General features: G+C 40.8%; 1 protein-coding gene across 2 annotated transcripts in view; it reads left to right on the top strand.

Annotated features, from left to right (window-relative positions):
* Gpr63 (G protein-coupled receptor 63) overlaps positions 1-19,319 on the top strand; it is a 40,505-nt gene extending 21,186 nt beyond the window's left edge. For both annotated transcript variants that reach the window (XM_013110259.3, XM_040740657.1), the window contains exon 2: positions 13,957-19,319. In XM_013110259.3, the coding sequence (XP_012965713.1) occupies positions 14,105-15,364 (1,260 nt within the window). In that variant the 5' untranslated portion in view covers positions 13,957-14,104 and the 3' untranslated portion in view covers positions 15,365-19,319. The remainder of the gene's footprint in view (positions 1-13,956) is intronic.
* The last annotated feature ends 6,306 nt before the right edge of the window (positions 19,320-25,625 follow it).

Below are 25,625 nucleotides of genomic sequence, written 5' to 3'. Positions count from 1 at the left end.
AAAAGTGTAGTGTCAAAAGCACAGCCCCTTTGTAAAGCCTGTGTGAACATTCAAAGAAATGGAATTGTGTCATGTGGATTCTTGTGGGTGAGCATCTGTGAGCGTAATATTTGTGAAGTACATGTGTACTTTATTTCTTTGTGTTGCTAACAGTTTTCCATGTGTAGTTATACTGTCATGCCTATTGTTTATCAGTTCATTAACTGATGGACCTTCAGGTTATTTGCAGTGTGGTGTTCTTAGGAATAATGCTACTTGGGTAAATTCTTGTGTGAACATGACTTTTTTCCCTCTGGACTGAATTCCTAGGGGTGAAATTTCTAAGTTTGTCCTTCCTTCCTTCTTCCTTTCTTTCTTTCTTTCTTTCTTTCTTTCTTTCTTTCTTTCTTTCTTTCTTTCTTTCTTTCATGAGGGGGAACTGATCAGCTGTTTTCCAAAGCAGTTCCTTCATTTTCCATATCCTTTCAATATTTATTGTGGCTCATTTTTTCACTATAGTTGTTCTGGTAGGTGTAATACTAATATACATGTTCCTAATTGCAGTGATGTGGAATATTTTACTTGAGTTTGATTTATTATTCTGATAACATCTACTAATATTTTTCATTCATTTTTTGATTGGGTTATTTAAGAACCGTTTGGTTACAAATTGTGCTGGCTAGTTTATGCCAACTTGACATGAGCTTGAGTTACCTGAGAGAAGGGAACCTCAACTGAGAAAATGTCTCCATGAGATTGGTTATGAGGTATTTTCTTAATTAGTGATTGATGATGAGAGGGCCCAGCCCACTGTGGGTGATGCCATCCCTGGGCTGATGTTCCTTACTCTATAAGAAAGAAGGCTAAGCAAACCATGTTGAGTAAGTCAGTAAGCAGCATTTCTCCATGGCCTCTGCATCAGATCCTGCCTCCAGGTTCCTGCCCTGTTTGAGTTCCTGTTCTGACTTCTTTCAGTGGTGAACTACTAACTGTGTAAGCCAAAGAAACCCTTTCCTCCTCAACTACTTATAGGCCATGGTGTTTTGTCACAGCAATAGAAAACCTAATTAACATACAAGTGTTCTTTGTAGGATTTGGGTACAAGTCTGTTTGATATGTGATTTGAAAACACATTCAGTCTGTTACTTGAGTTTTCATCATCTTTTAATTGATTAATTATTCTCCAGCCAGATCAGTTGCCCCCCTTTCTTCTCCTCCCCCCTCCACATCTACTCCTCCTCCATTCTCTTTAGAAAAGGGGAGGCCTCCTATGTATGTCAGTCAGCCCTGATATATCAAATTGCAGTAGGATCAGGCACATCTTTTGCTATTAAGACTAGACAAGGTAACCCAGTAGGAGCAATGGGTATGAAAAACAGGCAAACGAGTCAGAGCAGCCCCTGCTCCCACTGTTAGATGTCCCATAAGAAGCCAAGCTACACAACTGTAACATATGTGCAGAAGTTAGTCCCAGATTTTTCATTATCTTGATGTCTTCTAAAGTGCCAAAAATTCAGAATTTTGATCTGTTAAATTTATGATTTTTTTCTTTAACGAACAGTTGTTTTGGTGTTAAGTATGAATTCTTTGATCCAAGGTCTCAAACTTTTCTTTAACAGACATTTTAATTATATTAGCTTTTAAAGAATATTTAAAAGAACTTCTTAAAGGTTGTTTCTGAGAAGTTAAATTTCTGACACTTTTAGGACATTCATTTATTTTCATGGCTGAAACTGGAACCCTGGCCCTTGCATGTGCAAGGCAGACATTTTACCTCTGGGTTGAATGTCCACACCCTGGTGTTTTGAGACAGATTCTCATTATATAGCTCAGATTGACCTCAAACTCACCATGATGCTCTGCCAACTGAGCATATGGGTCACTGTTACACTCCAACATGCCATGTTTTAATGTAGAAGTTTCACATACAGACAGAAATATAAAAATCATAAAGGACAACTTAGTAAAGGCTGAAAAAGGTACCCATATGTATAAAATCACCACAGAGATTAAGGAAATGTTACTGATGAGGGATGTCCTTTTGTATACATGTTTTTCTTATTGGTTGATGAATAAAACACTGTTTGGCCAATAGAGGCAGTAAGACAGACAGGGCTAGGAGATGAGGAGGATGCTGGGGAGAGAGGCAAAGAGAGGAGCTGTGGAGAGGACGTCATGTAGAAGCCAAAGGAGTAACAGTTCTGGGCATTTTCTGGTAAGCCAAGACCACATGGAAATACATAGATTAATAGAAATGGGTTAATAATTAAGACAGAGCTAGCCAGTAAGAAGCCCTAGTCACCGGCTAATAGTTTTATAATTAATATAGCTTCTGTGTGCTTATTTGCAACATGGTACAGCATCTCAGGAGTCAATCATAACACCCCAGAAGTCCCTTCCCTGTCCTTGAGTCACTCCCACACAGAGGAACCACCCATCACCTACTACTAGTCCTGTAGTTAACAGTGCCTCTGCTATGCAATATAATGTATTTCTGTGTCTGTGCCTTCTGCTCAGAATATTTTTGTTAGATTCATCTAGGTGTTGTACTGAGTTGTTTGTTCACTTTAGTGGTAGTGTAGTACTTCATTATATGAATATATTGTTATTAATTCTGATGCTTACAGATACTTGCTGTTCTGCTGTCTGGTTATTTCAAATAGTGCTGTTAGGAAAATGTTTGTGCCATTTGATATGTGGATGAGAACATTTCTGTCCAGTCAAAACTTCATGGGGTTACTGCATGGCAGAGATGACAAGATGGCATAGCACAGCAGTTTCTATTCCCAACAGCAGTGCAGGGAAGTCCCATTGGTATTATATCCTGAGCACAGTATTTTCTTTTGCTGTTACTTTTTAAACTTTAGCTATTTGGGTTTGTGCTGTCTTTATTTGTATCTCACTGATGACTAGTGAGAGAGACAATACCTTTGCATATGTTATGATTTTTTTTTGCCTATTTGGACATTTTAATCTTCTTTTGCTTATCTTTCAACTTGGTTGCTTGTGCTTTTCTTGTAAATTAATTATCACACACATACACATACTATATATGTATGTATTTCAAAATTTGGGTTATATGTTAGCTTTCTGTCACTATGACAAAATATGTGAGCCCATCAGCCTGTATATGGGAAAGTTTGTTTTGGTTCATAGTTTAGGCTCTACTGTTTCTGAGGTTGTAATGTGGCATATAGAATGAGGGCACGTGGCAGATTAACATTGTTCACGTCAGAGTAGCCAGGAAACTAAAGAAAGAAAAGGAAGATTCCAGCAGCCTCTTCACGGACACACACATTACCCTAACTTTCTTTCACTCGGCACTGGCTCCTAACACTGGCTCACTGTCCAACTGGCCACAGACTGTGGAGATGCAGCCTTCAACACTTGTACTCTTGGAAGTCAATCAAGATTCAAACCCTATGGAATCCTTAGTAGTATTATTGTAGGAGCCTCAGCCTTGAGTGCATTTCATTATCTCAATGCCTCTGGCCACTGATCAACCCTTTCAGTATGTTCTAACATTTGATTTGTGTCTTAAAAAGTAACTTTGTTTAGGAAATTTAATGAAGATAAAACAACTTGACCTAGTGAGAAACTAGGCTGTGGTCCTCTTATGGGCCATTTGCTTTTCCGTGCTCCACGAGTAGTGCAGGGAAACCCTGGTCCTCATCCACATGCTCTCATGAGCCTGAGCTCCTCTTCCAGCCTGGCTGCCCAGCTGCTTCTTTTGCTCATCTTCACAGCTTCTCAGCTGCTGCGAGCCTTTCGGAAGCCACCTCTCAAGCGCTCATCTTCTCATCTGTTTGGAGAATATCTCTGGGTTGGCATTTTGGAATTGGCTGTCTCACATTTTCCTATATTTTAATCTCTGAAATCTCAGTTTCTCAAGTTCCCTTGCTCTGGTAGCTCTTAGCTATTTCAAAGAGTTTCTCAGTGTTAACCATCTTCCTGGCTTTGCATTTGCAGGAGTGTGGGTTTGCCACAGCTTGCCTCTGTCAGAAGCGGGAGCCCCGGAGGGTGCTTTTAGGCAGTTGGTGCAGCTTTCTGAATTACTGTTAAATTGCATTTCCATTGGTGGAGTATCTATTTTAATTACTGTTATCTTCATTTTAAGCAAAAACCTTTGAAGATCTGCTGAACAGAAATTAATATGCACCTTCATTAAAATTTGTATTCTAGTGAGGTTGGATGCTGTTTCAACTTACTTTTTCATTTTCTGTATATGACTTTCTTACTTACAACATTATTTTGCTAGGATTTTAAGGAACTTTTAATGTATAACATTGTCTATTTTAATCATTGAGAATGATGAGTTACTACTTTGATAACTTCAAAGTAATTCATTTTCCTATGCATCCTTATACAGTTTTAGGGATCGAGGCAAAGGTTGTGGGTATTTTAACTCGCACAACAAACTTTATATCCATAGAGAAACAATCACAGCCTCACGCAGCTCCTGGCAGTCCCTGTGCTCATCTCTTTCCTCAGGGGACTATTTTAGATGCTGCCTATGTTGGCTCAGAGGCCTCCCATTTTCAGTCATCACTGTCGTTCTCACACCCACAGAAGTTACTATTTTAAGGTCAGATTCTTTTTTGCGATATACCACATTCCCTGACGCTGAGCACCTTATTTGCAGTGGGAAAAGGGAATTAGATGCCTTATTTCCTTACATGAAGTGAAATTCGTCTGATTACCGGAAATATCATATAAAAGCTGAGTGGCAACCTTACTAATTGAAGTTCGAAGGCAGTTCTGAATAAGACAGTTTTTTAGACTGACTCCAAAATTCTAAAGAATGTATATAAAATATTGAAGAATTGAAAACTGTCATCCACAAAGTTTATCTAACCCTGTGTTTGCATTTCAAGGACCCATCTAGGCAATTCAATTTTAATTACCTTTATGAGAATACTGTATTTGATGAAGGATTGCATGGTCCCTAAGATTAGACATACTTTGAATCACTTTTTAAAAGATGATGTTTTATTAATTGCCGCGCCTCCTTCGCAGCCTGTATTTGAGAATGTGGCGAGGTGGTCGAGATTGATGACCCAGTGACCAGTCGGTTGCGTTAAGGAAACTTTATGCTTCCCAAATCGGCTTAGGAGAACTTCCCAAGAAAAATGCTTCCCTTCAGAAAAACTTCTGCCATACATACATGCACAAATCTCCAACAGCCCTCTCACACACCTCTCACAGACCTCTCCTCCCTCCTGGCTGGTGGTTAAATCTCTGACACCAGAATCCAGAGCAGCAGGGAGTAGCTAGCCATCAGGAAGATCAAAGTCAGGGTGATTCAGTGAGCCCTTATCAGGAGCTTATGACATTGGATTGTTTTCAGTAAACATGTTTTCAGTAAACATTTTCTCCCAGCTGCCTGCTCCCAGGCTGATGGAGGGATGGGTTTCTGGCCAGGGTCTGTGATCCCCACAATTAATATTTTGAGTTTTTCGTATAAGCACCCAATGTGTTCCGATTATATTTACCCCCACTTTACTCCTTAAAAACTGCCAGGTCCACCTCACGGCCCCACCCTACCATGCCCCAACTTCATTTCTTTTTCTTTTAAAATCACCCACCAAGTACAATTTGTGCTTCTCATACACACATAGGTTTGTGACCATATCCACCGGAGCTTGAGCCACCCGCCAGGGACTGCATCCATAAGAGAAATTGACTCCTTCCCCCAGAAGCCATCCACTGCCTACAGCTCTTCTCCTGAGTCCCTCCACTTTTCAACCTGGGGCATTGGCTAGACTGATCCTATGCAGGTCTTGTACAGTTTATGAGCTTGATAGTCCTGTTATACCCAGAAGACACTGTTCCTCACTGGACCTCTGACTTCTGGCTCTTAAGGTCTTTTCATACCTTCTTATTAGACATGACACTTGAACCTTGGAGGGTGTGTGTGATATAGATGCTGCATTTGTGGCTGACATTCCCTGTATGTGGGCCAGTTGTAGGTGTCTATGCTAACTCCATTCCACTGCACAAAGGAACTTTGAGAGCTGCACTACTCTGTGGTAGAGAGAGATGAATATCGAGGGCAGCTTGATACTACATCCATTTAACAAAAGAAGAGCAGTAAGTTCATTCCTGGGGCCCTTGAGCTTTCTGGCCATGGGTTCTTAGTCACATTTACAGTGCCCAATCATGTATTTCCTTCTGTGGAGCCAGCCTTAAATTCAATCAGAAAGCAGAAAGGGTAGGCTGGAGGAAGGGTTGGAGGAGGGATAACTAATACTAAGGACACTTGGAAAAGCCACATGGAAACTTATTTTTAAAAATTATTAATTAATTAATTTTTACATGTGTGAGTGTTTTGTCTAGATGTGTATCTGTATAATATATACATACATGGTATCTTGGAGGCTAGAAAACCGTCTCAGAGCCCCTGGGACTAGAATTACAGATGGTTGTAAGCCACCCCATGGGTGCTGGCACTTGAACCTGTATCCTCTGGAAGATCAGATAGCGTTCTTAACTGCTATATCATTTTTACAGCCCCCACAACCTACTGTTGTATAACCTGATTTAAAACACACACAAGAGTTTAATTGGAGTTAACCTATACACAGGGGATAAGATATCCTCTTAGAAATCACCAGTTGCCAACTAAAAAGCTGAAATGTTAGTTGTGGAATATTTCCTCTTGAGTTGTTGATCCTGATCTCCCCGCTCCCCAATACAGGCTGTTGCTGTTCTTGGTTGACAACCATAGTGTGATGGTATGACCCTATTGCTGAAGACATCACCCACTTTGGTCATAGGAAGGACATGGAGGGATTAGGTCAATGCTGACTAGGAAGCTGTACTGGGAGGTGTTATGCAAACTATGCAGAATTCTGGGGGGAATGAAAATTATCAACAGTCTTACCTAGCTGTGAACCCTGTGAGTGAACTTATGACCTGCCCGGTAACTTATTTCTATTGGTGCAGTATTGGCATGACTATGATGAAACTATTTTAAATTTGAAGTGTAACTTCACTCACGGAAATGTCTTTGCTTAGTTATTGTCCTACTTCTTTTCTTACTGGTCATTTCATTAACTCTGCATAAAACACTGTATGGTCTCATGCTGCCCTAAGCCCGCAGAGGATAATGTTCTGAAGAAAAATGAAGTCTCTAGGGAAGCCCTATCTAAAAATAAAGCCTCAAGGTGTTGGGCCAGGGATGTAGGCCAGATGTAGAAACAGAATTTCTAACTTTGCAGATTGCTATGGTGATGACATAAAAGCCACTTTCTCCTGGGATGACGAGAGAGGCAGCAAGGCATTTTGAAAAGAGATGAGATGAGGTGCCAAGAATCCCTGGTTCTTTTCTACCAGTACCGTGGTTGCAGGCAAGCTTCTTGCTGAGCCTTTGTCTACTGATCTTCAAAATGGGAAACGTAGCTGCTGCCTTTGGGATATTTTGTCAGGATTAGATAATGTCTTAGTTACTTTTCTGTTGCTGTGACAAATCTCCGTGACCCAGGAGACTTACAGAAAAAGGATTCTGGAGGACTTATAATTTCAGAGGGTTAGAGCTCATATCCATCGTGTTATGAGGAATGGCAGCTGGCAGGCAGGCAGGCAGGCATGGCACCAGAGTGGTAGATGAGAACTTACATCCTTATCTGTAAGTAGAGGCAGAAAAACCTCACATCCCACCTCCCATGACACACCTTCTCCAGCAAGGCCAGACCTCCTAATCCTTCTCAAACAGTTCAACTAACGAGGGTCCAAGCATCCAAATATGTAAGACTTCGGGGGCCATTGTCATTGAAACTACTCTGTGCCTACCACAGGCTTGTGACTATATCATAATCCAAAGCTTATTCAGTCTAACTTCAAAAGTCGCTAGTTTTTTACAGTCTCAATTTGTTTAAAAAGTACAAAGTCTCTTCTTCTAAGACTCAAGACACTCTGTTAATTGTAACCCCCTCTCATAGAAGCAAAATTCAAAGGGCATACTTCTAACACACAATGACATATGATATATGTCACCATTCCAAAAGGAAGGAATGGAGACACAGTGAGAAATATTGAAATAAAACAGAAACAAGCAAGATCAAACCCCAGCAAGGCAAACTCTAAATTTTGTAGCCCTATGTCCAGTGTCAAAGAGCTTAGGTGACTTAGAAAGAAGAAATCTCAAGTAACATAGAATGAAAAAGAAAATCAGAAAAAGTTCCAAGTGCCAAACCCAGTCATAGTGGCCTGATATCAAAATACTTGAAACTTTAAAAGATGTAGAAAGACAAAGAATCAGACAGTGACTCAATAGTTTAGTTTTTTGTTCATGACACAAACTAGGGTCACCTTGAAGGAAGAACCACCGTTGAGGAAATGCCTCCATCAGACTATCAGGTAAGCAGGTCTGGGCAGCATTTTCTTGTGGGAGACTCTAGCCTACTGTGGATGGTGCTACCCATGGGCAGGTGATCTTGGGAGATGTAAGAAACAGCTGAATGTGAGCCTCAAGTGCAAGCCAGAAAGCAGCATCCCTCTGTGTCGTCTTATTAGTTCCTGCCTTGGCTTCCCTTGTGACCCACAAACCAAATAAAGCCTTTCTTTTCCAAACTTCCTTTTAGTCTCTGTTTTATCTCAGCACAGTCAGATATATAATACAATAGAAGCTTTTCTTATGCTGGGGGAATAATCTGGATCTTCAGGTTGAAGAATTGTAGGAAACCAGCAAAGTGGATTGAGACAGCTTCAAACTCAGGTTAATCCCAGTGAAATTTAAGAATGTTTGTCATATGAGAAACAGATCCTTAATGCTTCTGGAGAGAAGTAACTTTGCCTAGAGAGAAGTAACATTGTCTAGAGAGAAGTAACATTGTCTAGAGAGAAGTAACATTGTCTAGAGAGAAGTAACATTGTCTAGAGAGAAGTAACATTGTCTAGAGAGAAGTAACATTGTCTAGAGAGAAGTAACATTGTCTAGAGAGAAGTAGCATTGTCTAGAGAGAAGTAACATTGTCTAGAGAGAAGTAACATTGTCTACAGAGAAGTAACATTGTCTACAGAGAAGTAACATTGTCTAGCTCCCATTTCTCTTTCAGGTCTTTTGCTTTCTCTCCTATAGGTGGGAGAAAAAGCCTACCAGGACTTTGTGTTAAGCTGGTTTTGTCTTGTCAAGAAGGTGAGGAAGAAACGAGAAGTTTTCCATCATTATTATCTATCCATGGCTCCCCTTCCTGTCTGTCTGTCTGCTTGTCAGGAATCTGTCTAGCTCTTAGTCCTTCAATAGAATCACACTCTTAGAATGACTATGGCTAAGAGGGTAGACTAATTAATGTTTGTCTCATCCCAAGTGTGGTAGAAGAGTAGGACTCATGGGTATGTATCCATAAAAGGCTACCAGGAGTGACTCTGTCATTGAGGGAATTGTGTTTCTGAGCTGTATCACTGTTAACATCCTGGTCGTAAAACTGTCTTAGTGTTACAGGATCCCATGGAAGCAGTGCACACAGGATCCTTGCATTGTTTCTCATAACTGCATCACTGGGGATTCTTACTTTGGTGTGTAGTTGAGATTCCAACATTCAGACACCATTTTGAAACCTGAAAAATATATGTTTAAGTTGGAACAAAAAGATTCAACAATTGGTGGGGGGGGGGGATAGGAGGACCAGAGGGAACGAGACAGGAGATTAGTATGTAAAATAAGATTGTTTTTAATTTAAATAAAAAAAGATTCAGCAATTGGCTTAAAATGAATTTGTTATGTCTGTCTGTGAACTTGTTAAGAATCAATTCTTGCTTGCTTAAACTATTCAGGATGGGGCTGGGGAGATAGCTCAGCCGTTCAGGGCTAGGCTCACAAACTATCCAGAAGGACCTCCTGGAGGTGGCATTGCCCACAGTGGGCTAGCTCCTCCCACATGAAGAAAGTGCCCCACAGACATCCACAGGGCTGTCTTATGGGGGCAGTTCCTCATTTGAGGTCGTGTTTTCTGAGATGTGGGTAGGTTTATGTCAAACTGACACAATGGCTGTTCACTCACTAAATCCTGTCACTCAGAAGTGCCGACTGTGAAGAGGTGATAGATGAACCGACGTCAAGTTTGGGTAAGCAGAGGCCAGAGGAGAAAGATTTCCATCAGAATGTAATAATAGTGTGCAGATGTGGAAAGATGGCTCAGTGGTTAAGACCACACACTTGCAGAGGATCCCAGCTCTTTTCCTAGGGTCCCTGTAGGATGGTTGGGTCGCTCACAACTGCTTGTTAACTCCAGGTCCTGGGGAATCTCACGCCCTCTTCTGGCCTCTGTGGGCCCTGCACTCATGCCTTCATGCCCTACATAGACACACACACACATACATGTAAGGCTAGACCTCAGGAGTTTGGTTTGGGCCATCGAAACTCGTTTGTTACTTATCTGTGTTTAGATAGCAGTTGGAGAAACTGGCAAGGAAGGAGGAGATGAGAGGCAAAAGACCAAGCCACTGGATTTTCTTTTTGTATGTATCTTGCGAAAATTATACTACATTAATTGCTTTTAAAAGACCATGGATTTCCCTTTGAATGCTTATTCTTCCTTTGCTCTGTATAATTAGTTTCTGGGTGATGGTATGGTGGTACTGATGTTTGTCCCTATAGAAATTCATGTTGAGGGTCGGTCCCCAGTATAGCACGGTGGATTTTCTGAAAGACTTTTAGTACTCTGGGGTCTATGCCAGGAATGGGTCAGTGCTGCATGTAGAAGTGAGTTCTCACTCTAAGAACTGGATTGGTGACTGTGAGAGTCAGTTGCCCCTATCTGGGGCTGCCCGCCTGCATCAGGAGCCTGGTCTAGATCCCAGCAGTCAGCGAAGTTGTTGAGAAAAAGCTAGCATTCCTGTAAAGTGTTGGCGTTCTCATTTGACGCCATTTACAGCCCGACATTTTACCACAGCCTTGAGTTTCTTGAAGGGAGATTGTGTGTTTGCTTCTCTGATTTCACAGTGAGAGGAGAGGCCTGGCAGGGTCTCCAGGGTCCTAGTTTTCAGTCATTTTTGTGTTTTCATCCTCACCTGAGATTTCTGTGGTCACTGCTAATCAATTGTTTTCCTCAAAACAATGTTTTTCTGGAAGTTCTGGAGATGAAGGCTCTCTCTTCTGTTTTGCTAGGCCAGTTACCACAGCAGCATCTGGTTGGTTGGTTTGTTGCCTAAAAAAGATTTTAAAAAATCTTTACTAATTAACTTTAAATTTATACATCTGATTCTTTTTAGTTTATATGTATGTATATTAAGAAAAATCCATTCAAAGTGAATTTCAAGATGCAGTGTCCTTCCTTGGTCAGTCTTTTCTCCTTAATCCAAAATCCAAGACCATTTGTTAATCATTTTCCTTTTAGTGACTGGAACATAGCATGCCCTCAGTAAATATCTGAAGGCTGAGTAGTAATTGAGTGAAATTGAGGTAGAAGTTTTGGTAGTAATGGGAAGCTTGTATAACAAAAGAGCATGTTGGCTGTATGTAGAATTATAAAAAATAAAAAATCATGGGTTAATATTCTGCTCTTGTTTCTATTTTTAATTGTTCTTTATCATGACCGGAAAAAACCCTAAATCTAATTTAATTATTTGAAATCAGTTAATTTTGTTGTTCAGGGAGTAGAAACTAGGGCCCCTTGCGTAATAGCTGAGGGCTCTAGCGCTATACTTTCAGCCTAAAGGACATTAAGTATTTCAAACTTACTAATGAAGATTTGATAGGTGTTTTTTGAAATAGAATTTAAAATTTTGCATTGCATTTACTTAGGCATGGGAGTAACAGAATTGACCCCTCTCCCCCAGTCTGTCATGTGGTGACATGGATGAGGGAACGATGCTGTCCTCCCTCCGCCCCTTACTACCTATGGCAGGTGAAAGAATTGACCCTATAGCTGGGGTCTCAGGTGAGCCAATCCTGAGAGCAGGAGAGCCTATCTGACACTCTTCTATGCCCCCTACAGCAACAGGAAGAGAGGGCCCTTCACCTTGCCTGGGCAAAAGAGTAGAGCTGACCCTGGCAATAAGGGGGGCACCTGGATCCGGGGGGCCTGAGAGCAGGAGAACTGGCCTCTTTCCTTGTGGTGGGCTGCATTGGGTGAGCTAGCCAAGGCAGTACCAGAGAACTTATCCTGGTAGTGGTGATGAGGGAAATCTAGCGAATTGACCAACCCAGCTACCAACCAGGCCCAGAACAAGGGTTTTGAGTTGGCCCACCCCACCATCCACTAAATCTATGAACTATTGGAACATGTGAAGGAGATTAATCTAACAGATCCAAAACAGCAGGATCTCCATGACAAAGGACAACAACAGCATAGACAAGGGAAGCCCCAGTGAGAGCCCATTACAGGTGGTGTAGCAGAAACCAGAGGCCTCAAGCCGGACCAAGGACTCAAGGCAATGAACACTTGCAAGTAAAGATGAATGGGTAAACTGTGTGACTCAACAGGACACACTGCAGCTCCTATGTTGAGATTCTTCTTCTATTTTTTACTTTAGTTTTTTGTTCCGTTTTGCTTTGTTTAGTTTTTTTTAATTTTGTTTTGTTTTTTTTTTTGGTGGGGAAGTTGCAAGGGCAGAGGTAACAGAGATAAGTGGACTCAGAATGCATGATGTGAAATCCACAAAGAACCAATAAAAGTAAAATACAAAAAAGACTTAGAGGAAAAGAGAGATTGTAAGAAAGAGCTTAGGAAAAATAACGCTTTTATCTGAATGTCTTTTGTCTAGTGTGTTTGGTGGGGAATTTCTGGAGAAGGGGATGGATGTGAGAAAGAAAAAGGAGAAGATAGGGAGAGAAATGGGAGGAGGAAGAGGGGGACAATAAAGAGGCAGAAGGGAGAAAGGGAAGAAGAAAAGCCAAGACCAATTTCAGATCGTAATTGAAAATAACCCCATTCTTACTTTTTACGGGCTGTCAAACCTAAAGTGTGTTATTACTACATGTTAAGCAGGCATTGAGGTTAAGTTATTTTTGCCATTGAGCTTTGTGCTAATGTAAAGGCGGAATGAGAGCCCATAGGAAAGAACGGTAGAAATTTGTTCTCCTAAGAGAATTAGTGAAATGTTTATTAATAGTGACTGTGGAAAGCTATGATGCTACTGAAAATTTTTGAAGTTTATTTTTTAAATATTAACTCTTGGAGATTTTCATACAGTGTATTTTGATTATATTGATATGAAATCCCCTCAATCCTCTGTGATTCACGACTCCTTCCCTATACCCCCAGCCCCGTGTCTACTTTATTTGATGTAGTAATCCACTGAGTCCAATTTGTGCTGTCCATTTCTGCTGGATGTAGGGCCATCCAGTAGAGCTTGGAACTAAACCCTTAAAGAAAACTGTTTTTCCTCCAATAAAACTATCATCAATTAGTCATCGCTCCTCAGTTAGGAATCTCATGAACCCACTCCCACTCCTTGCTAGAATGTTGACTGGCTTTATCTCGTACAGGTCTTGTGCAGGCATCCATAGCCACTGTGAGTTCGTAAGTACAATGGACCTGCCAAGTCCAAAAGGACTGTTTTACTCAGATCCTCCCTAACCACTGACTCTTACAATCTTTCTTCCCCTCCTCAATGGTCTGAGCCTTAGAGAGAGAGGGCTACTGCAATCTTTGCAAAAGCATCAACCACAGGTTTTGACTTCTGTTCTTGGTTCATTGATGTATTTCAAGATCTGTCTTGCTTTATGAACAAATATAAAATTTCCATTATATTTAGTTAAAACAATACAACAGTGACATTTTAGAGTTGGCTAGGTCAGAGAACACAGTTTTAGAGGTTTATAAGGGAAAAGAGTGATCCTATATGATGAAAGACAAGTGTGTTAAAAAGTCAAGTGTGTTTACAGCCATACTCTTCTGAACACACTTAGCCTCGTCTGACCTCAGAAGCTAAGCAGAGATGTGTAGTCCTTGCTGGTAAATGGATGTTGTGACACGGCAGCATAAAATGTATCTACTAATCTGATCTCATGTTCTGTTTTCGGCTTATTTTCAGGCAAAAGGATTCTTGTGGAAGATGGTACTATGTCTGTTTTCCAGAATGTGTATCCGAGCCCATCAGTGGAACCTGACCCTACAGTGCTGTGTTGAAATGCCTGAAGAGGACCCACGCTTCTGCCTGAGCCTCCTATCCTCCTAAAACCATGGTTGTCTCAGCAGCGTTGACTGCATCCCATACTGGGACATCCAACACAACATTTGTAGTCTATGAAAACTCCCATGCGAATATTACAGCGCCCCCACCATTTCAGCATCCAAGCCCTGGTCCGCTTCTTAGATACAGTCTGGAAACCATGACTAGCACTGGATTTAGTTCCTTAGCAGTGAACAGCACAGCCACGACCCTAACACCAGCAGTTTTTAAGAGCCTAAATTTAGCCCTCCAGATCATCCTTTCAGCTCTAATGATATTTATTCTGTTTGTGTCTTTTCTTGGAAACTTGGTTGTGTGCCTCATGGTATACCAGAAAGCTGCCATGCGGTCTGCGATCAACATTCTTCTCGCCAGCCTGGCTTTTGCTGACATGCTGCTTGCTGTGCTGAACATGCCCTTTGCCCTGGTAACTATTCTTACCACCAGATGGATATTTGGGAAATTCTTCTGCAGGTTGTCTGCTATGTTCTTCTGGTTGTTTGTGATAGAGGGAGTCGCTATCCTGCTCATTATTAGCATTGATAGGTTCCTGATTATAGTTCAGAGGCAAGATAAGCTAAATCCATACAGGGCTAAGGTCCTTATTGCAGTCTCCTGGGCAACTGCTTTTTCCATAGCGTTTCCTTTGGCTGTGGGAAATCCTGATTTGCAAATCCCTTCCCGAGCCCCACAGTGTGTGTTTGGGTACACAACTAATTCTGGATACCAGGCTTATGTGATTTTGATTTCACTCATTTCTTTCTTTATACCTTTCCTGGTGATACTGTATTCATTCATGGGCATCCTCAACACCCTTCGGCACAATGCCTTGAGGATTCATAGCTACCCAGAAGGAATATGCCTCAGCCAGGCCAGCAAACTGGGTCTCATGAGTCTACAGAGACCCTTCCAAATGAGCATCGACATGGGCTTTAAAACACGTGCCTTCACCACCATCTTGATCCTCTTTGCTGTCTTCATCGTCTGCTGGGCGCCATTCACCACGTACAGCCTCGTGGCAACCTTCAGCAAGCGCTTTTACTATCAGCACAACTTCTTTGAGATTAGCACCTGGCTACTCTGGCTCTGCTACCTCAAGTCTGCATTGAACCCACTGATATACTACTGGAGGATTAAGAAGTTTCATGATGCCTGCTTGGATATGATGCCCAAGTCCTTCAAGTTCTTGCCACGTCTCCCTGGTCACACAAGGCGAAGGATACGCCCTAGTGCTGTCTATGTGTGTGGGGAGCATCGGACGGTTTTGTGAATACTGGAACTCTAAGATATTTGGAGACATTATGGTTCTTTATTGTATGAAAATTTTTTATATGGCTTCTAAACTTTTATTGGTTTTTATAGTGTGTGTGTGTGTGTGTGTGTGTGTTTCAAAGAAAGAGTGGTAAGTACTTTGATCCTGAAACTAAGGAAACACTGTAAGAAAGTGGTCACATATGTTACCTCTAGATTAAGAAAACTTTGGGGGAATGTGTTTGTTGAGTTGAATGGTTTCACTTTTTAGCATGAATCAGGATTCATGGCACCTGCAGTTAACTTGAATTGCAGGTGTTTTTATGCTGCTGAGGCAAGCTGGGTTGAGTTAATTGTTCCTTTTCCTTTCCTACAAGACACTGCTGCTCCTTGCCATCATATTGGAACCAAATCCCTCTGCATCTCAGTTGGTAGATACTTACTTTTATTTTAAAAACAAAACCCAAGGAGGTTGGTGACATTTTAAAGGTTATTACAATTTACTTTGGTGCACTTTAAAAGACAATGTACAGATTAATTCAGCTGTGTTCTTAGAATTGTTTTTATAAACGACATATTGTGCTTTGGAAGACATGTGCTTATAATTTCTAGGTAGATAGTTTTTTATTAAAATGTTTTGGCTGCATGTACAATTTTCAAAGGAATATAAACACATAGGGATTTTTCCCCAAGCACAATCATGAGTTTTCAGAGTGCCAGGGGACCATTGCGGAGGCACAGTGCTATGGTGAATTTCAGGGAGGAGCAGATGAGAGGTTGACTGGTCCAGCTTGTGGCCATCTTGCTGACTGAAGCATTCTCACCAAGTTTAGAGAAAAGGGGCCACCACTCTGAGGTGGTGCTGTGTGCAAGGCGTTGGGCAGTCTTCTGTGGGTATCATTTGGTTCCTTTTTAAGAGTAAAGAAATCCAAGTTTCCGAGGGACAAAAATCCTGCCCAGAGGTTTTGATATGGTTGCGGGGCTCCAGACATCTGAGCTACAGATGCAGCTGTTCCATTGTGTCACACAGACTCCTTAGTCTGTTTGAACCTGTCATAGTCAAGGGGGACGACACATATTCTTTTTATTTTCTTTCTCTCCTCTCTGTCTCTGTCTCATCTCGTCCCGTCTCGTCTCGTCTCCTCTCCTCTCCTCTCCTCTCCTCTCCTCTCCTCTCCTCTCCTCTTCTATTTTTTGAGACAGGGCTGCATGGACACCAAACAGACCTTGAAGTTGCTATGTTTCTGAGAAAGACTTGGAGTTTATGAAGGGAACAAATGACTTAGACCCACCCTTCAAGTGTGTGGGCCTGACGATATATATAAAAATATGAAAATCGAATGAATTTTCAATTTATAAAACAAGTGACTGGCAGTTAATGAGTGCCCAGCACTGCTGGCCTAGGTCTTGACCTGGCCACTTTGGAGGCTTCCAACCATCTATCTATCTGTGCTCTAATGTGATCAGGAGTGGGACCTTTTGCCTTTCAGTTCTGGCCTTCGAAGACCTGAAGTTTGCGAAGTTCAGAGGTGTGCCTTCCCAAGGGAAGGGAGATAAACCTGGTCTGAACTGAGATTAGCTTTCAGAGGTCAGGCTTTGGAGTTTTCATTCTTTTCCTTAAGTTATCTGCCTGTCCTGGTGCATGCAGAGCCTTGGTCAGCTTCACTCTATTACCGGTGGTAGATCTTATAAAATAGTCAGCAGGGGTGAAGCTACAGCCTCAAGCCCAAAGAGTTGAAAGGGTGGCCTCTGACTGCACTCTGGGCTAAGGCAGAGGTCAAAGTTATCCTTTAACTGGAATGGGTAACACCTTTTCTGAACTTGAGTGCTTTGTGAGTCATTGGGAAAAACAAGTGTGTGCTTCTCCATTAGAAAAACCCAAGAAGCTGGATTGCAGGATTGCTGAAGTCTTACCTAACCCTGAGGGTTTTTTGTTTGTCTGTTTTGTTTTCCATACGTGAGTATAGTTGGAAGAGTCCAGTCTACTTCACTGCTATTACCTGGTCTCCAGTATTACTTTATCTTTGCTTTGTTAGCTCTGTCTTAAAGTGGTGTCTGAAGGGCTCTGACATGGTCATCAGGAATCAGATGTTGGAAATTTGTTGACAGCACCAATTGCAATCATGTTGGAAATCCCCTGACTGTTTAATCAGCTTTAGGGGCTAGGGGACACTATTCACAACATTATGTTGAGATCATTGCTTATGATAGCCACCTACCTACCTCTTTAATTTCTAACTTATGTTTACCACAGGTAAATATGTCTTTGTCCGTTGGGATCGTACAGGACTTAAACAGTGTAGTAGATATTAGCAGCAGGTTGAAATGCATTTTGCTTTCCGTTGTCAATATAAACTGGATCAGAAGTAGACGTTATCACAGATGCTGAAAGTCCAACTTTCAAGAAAGACAGCACTGTGTATTGATGCATACTGGTAACTGTTGAGACTCCCTTTGTGACTGTAGTTGAACTGAGTTTCAGATGCTGTCTTCTGGAGCAGTTGAAGGTACTCTTTTCTGGTTAGAGGCAGCTACACTTGGCGAGCACACTGGAGAGACTGCTGAGCCAATATGGGAAGCTGTGGGAAAGGAGACGTTGAACAGCAGCTCTCTTTACTCTGGCTAATCTGTTCAGATGACAGTTTACAGATCACTTTAATATTTTTATTATATGTACCTTTCGAAAGCTTCAGGAAAAAAATATTATGGTGCACCCTCAAGGAATGTAGGCACAAAATTTCATGTTGCCTATTATTCCATGTTTTCTTGATGGGGAAATACCACTATTGACCACTGCTGACTGACATAATCAGAAATTATTTATTTTTCCTCCTAGCTAATACGATGCATGAACGAGATAAGAAAAATTTTTTTTGGTCAGAAAAAAACAGTAAAGAGAAATTTCAAATAGTTGGCAGTAGTGACATTGAAACTTCAATAAGCATTTGAATATCCCCAGGGAAGGTCAACACAAATTCCTAGGCCTTTGGGTCAGTGGTTGGGCACAAGAATGCTTATTTTTATTGAGTGTTTTGCCTGATTCTGGTTCAGATGGTGATTGGGGCACAGTTCCAAGAAACACTCCTATAGAAAATAAGTATATCATTTAAACACTGTCTCTTTTATCTTAAAGCAGTTGTGTGTTGGAAACCAATGGTGATCCACAGTGAAATATGTTCTACATGGTTCGTGCCTGTCTGGTGGCCACCTGTGCTGGTATGGATTTGGCCATCAGCAACTTTCTTTTCACTGGCAAAATCTTATGAACCATGTGGTTTCACAATAGGGGTCAAAGAATGACTCACTAATTGTAAGTCATGACTTCCAGAAAGCTAATTAGTATAGTATTTCTTTCCTGCAGATGTCTCTATAGGACATCTCTTCATTATGTGTAATTTCCTGAAGAGAGTGAGGGGAATGTAAAGACTTATCTAATTTCTAGTTCTCTGCTTAGACCAGTTGTTCAATTGAAGCATGAAGTAAAATAAAATAGCCTTTTAATCTTCATACTTTTGTTGGAGACAAAGATATTTGATTTCTCTGATCTTACTTTGTTTACATGAAAATTGTATGTATATATCACAAATATTTCCACATGCTTGCTATTTTATCCTGTCATGATTTATATTTGAGTTTAAAGTACAACAAGATTCAAATTTATTTCCATAAGCATAATTTTGATGAACTGCTTCCATTAAAAACTCAATTTTTATAATAATGAATAAAAATGTCAAAGCACATGTTTGTTATTGTAAGTAAAAGTTAATACATTTCTTAGCTATCTATAGGTACTTGTTATTTGTAATTAAAATTAATTTATTTTAAAGTGGTACCCAGGTTTTAATGAATGAAAGACTTTTAATTTGGGGTTGTAACATTTAAATCTCAAAAGTATGTTTACTAGTTAATATTCTTATTACAACCAAGAAAAGAGCTACCAATAAGAAAATGAATAAATGTTTAATATTTCTAAAGTGGATTTTTTTATTTAAAAAGTTCATCCTAGAAAAACTTGGCTATGAATAATGTAAAACTGAGTCTCATTTCAAATTCTGTTCCTTTTGGATTCTTGACTTTAAGTTAGCTAGCTGCCCAGTCTGTTTGTGCAACTGTATTCTCATTTTAGAAGTTCTCAGTGTAGTTCTGGCTGGTATGAAACCTGACAGAAGATGACGAATGTTAGGAGACAGTGAGGAGATTCTGTTCTGGAGAGTTATGAAAATGCACTGCTGAGTCGTTTGAAGTGATGAACATTTGTGAAGCAGGGGATGCTGCTATGTGGGTAGGATGATTCTTGCTGCAACTCCAATTTCAGATAAACACAGGGACTATTTATCTCAATATCAGAGTTGCAGCTTTGTGCCCTGCCCATTAGGCATGAGGACCTGATTTCCTCTCTTTCATGTACAGCTGAATGTATTTCTTCTTTAATTTTACGAAGGAAGGTATGTAGTCATTGTTTTCTTCTGAAACAAAAAGGTAAGAGAAAATCTAGCAAAACAGAGTTACACGCTGTATTTAAACCCACTGGCATCTGTGAAAACAAAGAATCCAGCAGCTTTTACCTCAAAGCATCAAAATATAAGTGATTGGCTTTGCTGTGGAATGAAAACAAGTTCCATGACTGTGTGGGATCAGATCTATCGAGAAAGAGAACTCTAGTAGGAGATGTAGACATTTTCTGAAAAGAATTAGTTAACACAATTGTAGGGCTGACCATGCAGAGCCAAAGGGCAGAACTGGAAGGACATACTGGTTCAAAAGGGAGGTGTCCATGGCTGGAATTTCTTCTTCCTTGGAAAAGCCTTAGCTCCTGCCTTTAAGGGTTTCAATTGACTCAGGCCAGGGATTTAACTGCCCCTCCTATCATTGCTAGGAAGACATGAACATGCCATTAGCTTGGCTTTTTCTTTTTGCGCTTGTTGTTTTATCATGAAATTTGGGTTGTCATTCTTGCAAGGGAAACGCTTTACAGCCTACCTATTTCCCTACCTTTAACAGAGTCATTTTTGTTGGTATGGAGGAGAGAAATGGAATTTTAAGTTATTTACGTTTTTGTATGTTCATGAAAAAGGATCCGGTTATAGAGAACCAAGTAGGCTGCTGTGGTAAAGTTAGGAATTGCTGCTTCACAGTGGTTGGATCAATGATACGATCTCAGTCTGGGCTACCTAAGAGACCAAAGCTGAGACTCCACCCTTCACCTGTTCTGGGAATTCATAGCTATCACCTTTGCTCCCTGAACTGGAGACTTCTTGGGGACTTGCCTGTTGCCAGGCATTTCTTTCTGCTGTGACATCTTTCTTGACCGTGCTTATTAGAATTGCATCTGTGAATGATGCAGAAAACACTTTTTTTCCATGACAGCGAGAAACAGATTTTTCTTGTGCAACTTCACCTAAAGTATAGTCTCAAAAGCTATGATTATCTTAGATTGTAAGAAGCCACAATATTTTAGGTTACTCTGTGTGAAGACTACAATTGCTGAGCAATAAATAGGTCCTCTGTGATCTTTCTTGAGGCAAATGGCTTCTCATGAAAACAGTAAAACCAAATGGAGGTAGAAGAATGAAGGACAGGGGTGTACTGTCTCAGAGGTATAATGAAGGCAATAAACATGCCCTCAGCCATTTCTCTCCCTTCCCTTTGGGATCACAATTTCCTGGAGAAAACCATTCTGGGGGCAGGGGCCCTGTGCTTGTTCACTGTTTCTCTGACTTCTATCATAGTTCTTAACACCAGTAGCATCCTCCAAAGTCTAGAAATGAACCTTCTGACTGTAACAGACTCTTGACAAAAATCATAGGCTCTAAGCAGTGAGAGCTGAGTCAGGGCCCAGGTATTAAGCCTTTAAAGTCCAATGACACACCCATTCTACTAACTTGCTTCCTTAGCTGGAGGAGAAAGTAATTTTGGTTATCAAGTAAGGTGGAAAATGAGTGCACCCAATGGAGATGGTTGCTAACTTTTTATTTGCTAGGCCTGGTGACCTGAAGAAACGTGGGTTTTACCCTGTGATCTCCAATTCATGTCATGGAGGAATCTCTCTGTCCCCATTCCTTTAAGGGTAGTCTGAGACTTTGACTTGGTCTTGAGTAAATGTTCAGGACCCCTGTTTTTCAAAGGAAGATGATTAATAGCATCATTGAAGTATGCTCATTCCAAGGACAGTGTATGCCAGGGACTGAGTGTGCCAGCGTGACAACTGTGCTGCCTCTGTTCTGTGTGGTCTCAGTGTCTTTGTAAATGAATGATGATGGTGATATGGACAAGATGTGTACTGTGGCTTCCTCTGTCATGGAAATATGGCTGGGAAAGATTTCTATTGATAGTGTTCGACTTCCATATGTCAAATACCATTTTAAATGCTTCCAATAGCACTGTGGATTTGAAGTCACTTTCACCACAGATTTGGCAGGACTCTACACATTTCTTTTCAGCTGTTCTTCCTGATTGGAGCTATAAATAGCTTTAGGGAAATGTATAATTATCTCAAAGTAGGAGCTAAAGATAAAAAGCTGCTTGATATTTCAAAGGAACATTTAATAGTTGTTATTATGTAACATTTATTAATATGCTCACAGTGCTCATTGTCTCTGCCAGGAAGAAACTGGGAAGAAAGAGTCAATCCAAGATTTGACACATGTTCACAAAGGTACATTAGCATCCCACGAGGACAATACACTGCCTCAGTTTAAAAAAGAAAGTTTAGAAAAAGAAAAAGATGATAGCCAAATCATGCTGGAGTCTTGCAGATGTGCAGAAAACTTATACATTCCAACAAATATGTAAAACAAAGATGGCTGGTCACTTTGGAGTGGTAGGTAAAATGTATATGGGGAGGTCACAGGGGTAGTGATCTGCTTTTGGAAGCCAGCTAAGAAATTTGTCTGATCCGGGTGACTACTGTCTCTGTTTCATGAATAAACAAATACTAAAAGATTTAATACTAAATAAGTGTACAGTACTGGTTAACACAAAATAAAGGTTATAAGCAGTAGTTAGATTTGTCAGCTCCTGGCTAAGGCTGTTACTGTTCTTTAAAATCATAGCAAGTTTATACCAAATCACATTAATTCACCCATCATTTATTTTCTGTCTGATAGGTCATGCAAATACTATATTGCCTTACCACAGCTGTCCCATAGACAGCTGTCAGACAACCAGGGATAGCACCAGTGCCAATTGCTTGCTGAATTTGTTCAAAATAGCCAGTCCAGAGGCCTTTTTCCCTGTCTCAGGAATTTCTTTCTAAGGAAGCTGTCAGCAAAGCTTTAGTCCCACAGCCAAGTCCTCCTACCTTGTAGCATTCTCGGTGATTCCTGTGTCTCTCCTTATAATGTGATATATACCTTTTCCACTGACCACTGTCAGTCAAATAGTGTCTTCAATGACAGTCATTTTGTAATTTGTGCTATTGCCATAATCTCTAGGTTAAGGAGAGATAAAAGAATGTCAAGGAATTGTTTGTAAGGCAAGCATAGAAGCCTGAAAAAATTAGTAGGGTGGGTAGTTATTTGTTGGGGGTGAGGGTTAACATTATCTGGATTTGTACATTTTCATTTTTGTTTGGTTTTGTTTTGCTTTGTTTTGTTTTTTGAGACAAGATTTCTCTGTGACTTTAGAGGGTACATTTTTAATGCCTTTATTACTCCCTTGATGGGGGATGTCCTTCTGTGTATATGTTTCTCTTACTGATTGATGAATAAAACACTGTCTGACCAATAGAGGCAGGAAGATAGGTGGGACTAGGAGACGAGGAGAATTCTGGGAAAGGTAGCAGACAGGGACTGGAGAGATGCCATGTAGAGACTGGAAGGATAGGATGTGCCAGTTGTTCTCTGGTAAGACAAGGCCATGTAGAAATACATATATTAGTAGTTATGATTTAATAATTAAAGACAGAGGTGGCCAATAAGAAGTCCTAGCTATCAGCTAATAGTTTTATAATTAATATAAATCTTGGTGCGTTTATTTGGGCCTGAGAAGGGTGGTGGGACCTGGTGGGACAAGGAACTCCAGCAACATTCCCTCCTTTATCACCAAAGGAAGGGAAATCTTTGCTGCCACATCTCTGTTTACAGGCCATGTTGTTTGGTCTGATTTTCTTCATAGTTGGCATACCAAACTCACTCATGGACCTTCTGGCGTAAATCTCCTTATGAGTGGCTTTCTCTGTTGACCTTGATGTTGGGACTTGCTTCTCCACCAATTAGTTTTGCTCTTTTCTTATACTACCATTGCAATTGTCTTCCTACCTCTATGTTCTCAGTTTCTTGCTGAAAATCTTCCCAACAAGGCCTTTCCTACTTTGATATCCTTTTTCTTTTGTCTCATTGAGTTTAACAAAGGTTAAAGTGATGTGTACATGCACCCATGTTATAGGCCAGAGGTTGACCTCAACTGGCCTCCAGCTTAATTTTTTTTTTTTTTGAGACAGGTTTCTCACCACACCTGGAGCTCACTATGTTCTCTAGACAGGGATCCTCTTGTCTTCATCTGCTAGTACCTAGATTTTACAAGGTCCCAAACCTGAACTTAAGACATCATGTTTGAGCAGGAAGTACTCTACCACCTGACCCATCTCTCCCAAAATGTTTTCAAAACCAAGGGTACATGCTAGTCCCCTTTTACTTATGATACCAACTCCTCAGCTTAATTTAGTTACATTCTACTCCTTTTATCACATGTAATCATTTCCTGCTAAAGCCAGCAGTGATGTCCATTATAGAAAATTCAAAAGATAGTTAAATAGGATGAAGACCCTCTCTCTGTCTTCAGCATATAAATCCCAATGTGCCAATATACTGTGAGTATATGAAGGAGATTGGCTACCTAGGAAGTGTTTATAGACTAGACCTTGAAGTTGTATTTGTGACTGGCATCCATATTATGTGGACAGAATTTGGCAATGTAGATGAATTTTCTTGAAATAGAGAATAATAATCTTTTTGTACCAGGTGAAAAAGAAATGAGCGCTTGCTAAATCAGTGGTTAGTTGTTGGTTTTTGTTTTTCTTTTGTCAAGAACTAGGAGTTCTGGCCAGTGCCTCAAGAAGAGAAAATCTTCAACTGGTACAATGATCTTACTTTCAGAAGAGCTACCCCATGTGCAGTCGAGTCCTTCAAGTGTGTGTGTGTGTGTGTGTGTGTGTGTGTGTGTGTGTGTGTGTGTTTGCACATGTGTTTGTTTATCAGTGCATCATTGTGGAGGCTGGAGGTGAATATCAGTGTCTATTGCTCCTCTCAGAATTTATTATTATGAGTACTTTTTATTATTATTAATTTGAGACAGCTTCTCTCAGTGAACCTGGATCTCACAGTGTCAACTAGGCTAGCTAGATAGCAAGACCCAGACATCTGCCTTTCCACTGATCCAGCACTGGCTTTCAGATATACATCTCCATGCCCAGCAGGTCTGCATGCTTGGCTTTCATGTGAGTGTTGGGCATCTGGATTTAAGTCTTAGTGCTGATTCAGTAAACACTTTAGCCAGGGTCAATTCTTCAACCCAGTTGCAGCTGGAGTTTGTTTCCTGGTCTCGCAATCACTTAGCTCCAAATAAACACACAAAGGCTTATATTAATTTATAAACTGTTGGCCAATGGTTAGGGCTTATTACTGACCATCTCTCTTTTAATTATTAAACCTTAACTATTAATCTATGTATTTCTACATGGCCCTATCAGAGAACACCTGGATCATTCTATATTCCCGGTTTCTACATGGCATCTCTCCCTGATGGCCTGTCTCTGCCTTCTCTCCCCAGAATTCTCCTCATCTCCTGGTCCAACCTACCTTCCTGCCTCTATTGATCAAACAGTGTTTTATTTAACAACAAACAAGATAAACATATATACAGAAGGACATTCCCCCATCATCCAGTCTTCAAATTCTATTATTCATTCTGTATTCCAGATGGTAGAATTTATGGGTGACAGTCATATCCTGGCTGAGAGGCAGCACAAATCAACCAGCTTTCACTCGGGATCAGCCAAACTTCATTGAGCATGGTGTCAATTATCTGTCTCCCCACTGTGGCAGAACACCTGCCAAAGCAGCTTCAGGAGGAAAGGTTTTGATATACTGACTCACTGTTCAGAGGATACAACCTACCACGGGAGATGTGGGCATGGTGTGCTGGAGCAATCCACAGCAGGGGCATGAGTAGATGGGTGCATTGAGGTGCCAGGCTAGAGGCAGAGAACTTGTGCTAGAAATGGAGCCAGGCAGTGACCAAGAATGCCCAGCTCCCAGAGAAAAACACTTCCTACTGTAAGG

The sequence above is a fragment of the Mesocricetus auratus genome, unplaced genomic scaffold (assembly GCF_017639785.1).
Source record: "Mesocricetus auratus isolate SY011 unplaced genomic scaffold, BCM_Maur_2.0 Super-Scaffold_6730, whole genome shotgun sequence".
NCBI classification, from domain to species: Eukaryota; Metazoa; Chordata; class Mammalia; order Rodentia; family Cricetidae; genus Mesocricetus; species Mesocricetus auratus.
The sequence above is the reverse complement of the archived record's forward strand: the minus strand, read 5'-3'. Positions and strand labels throughout refer to the sequence as shown.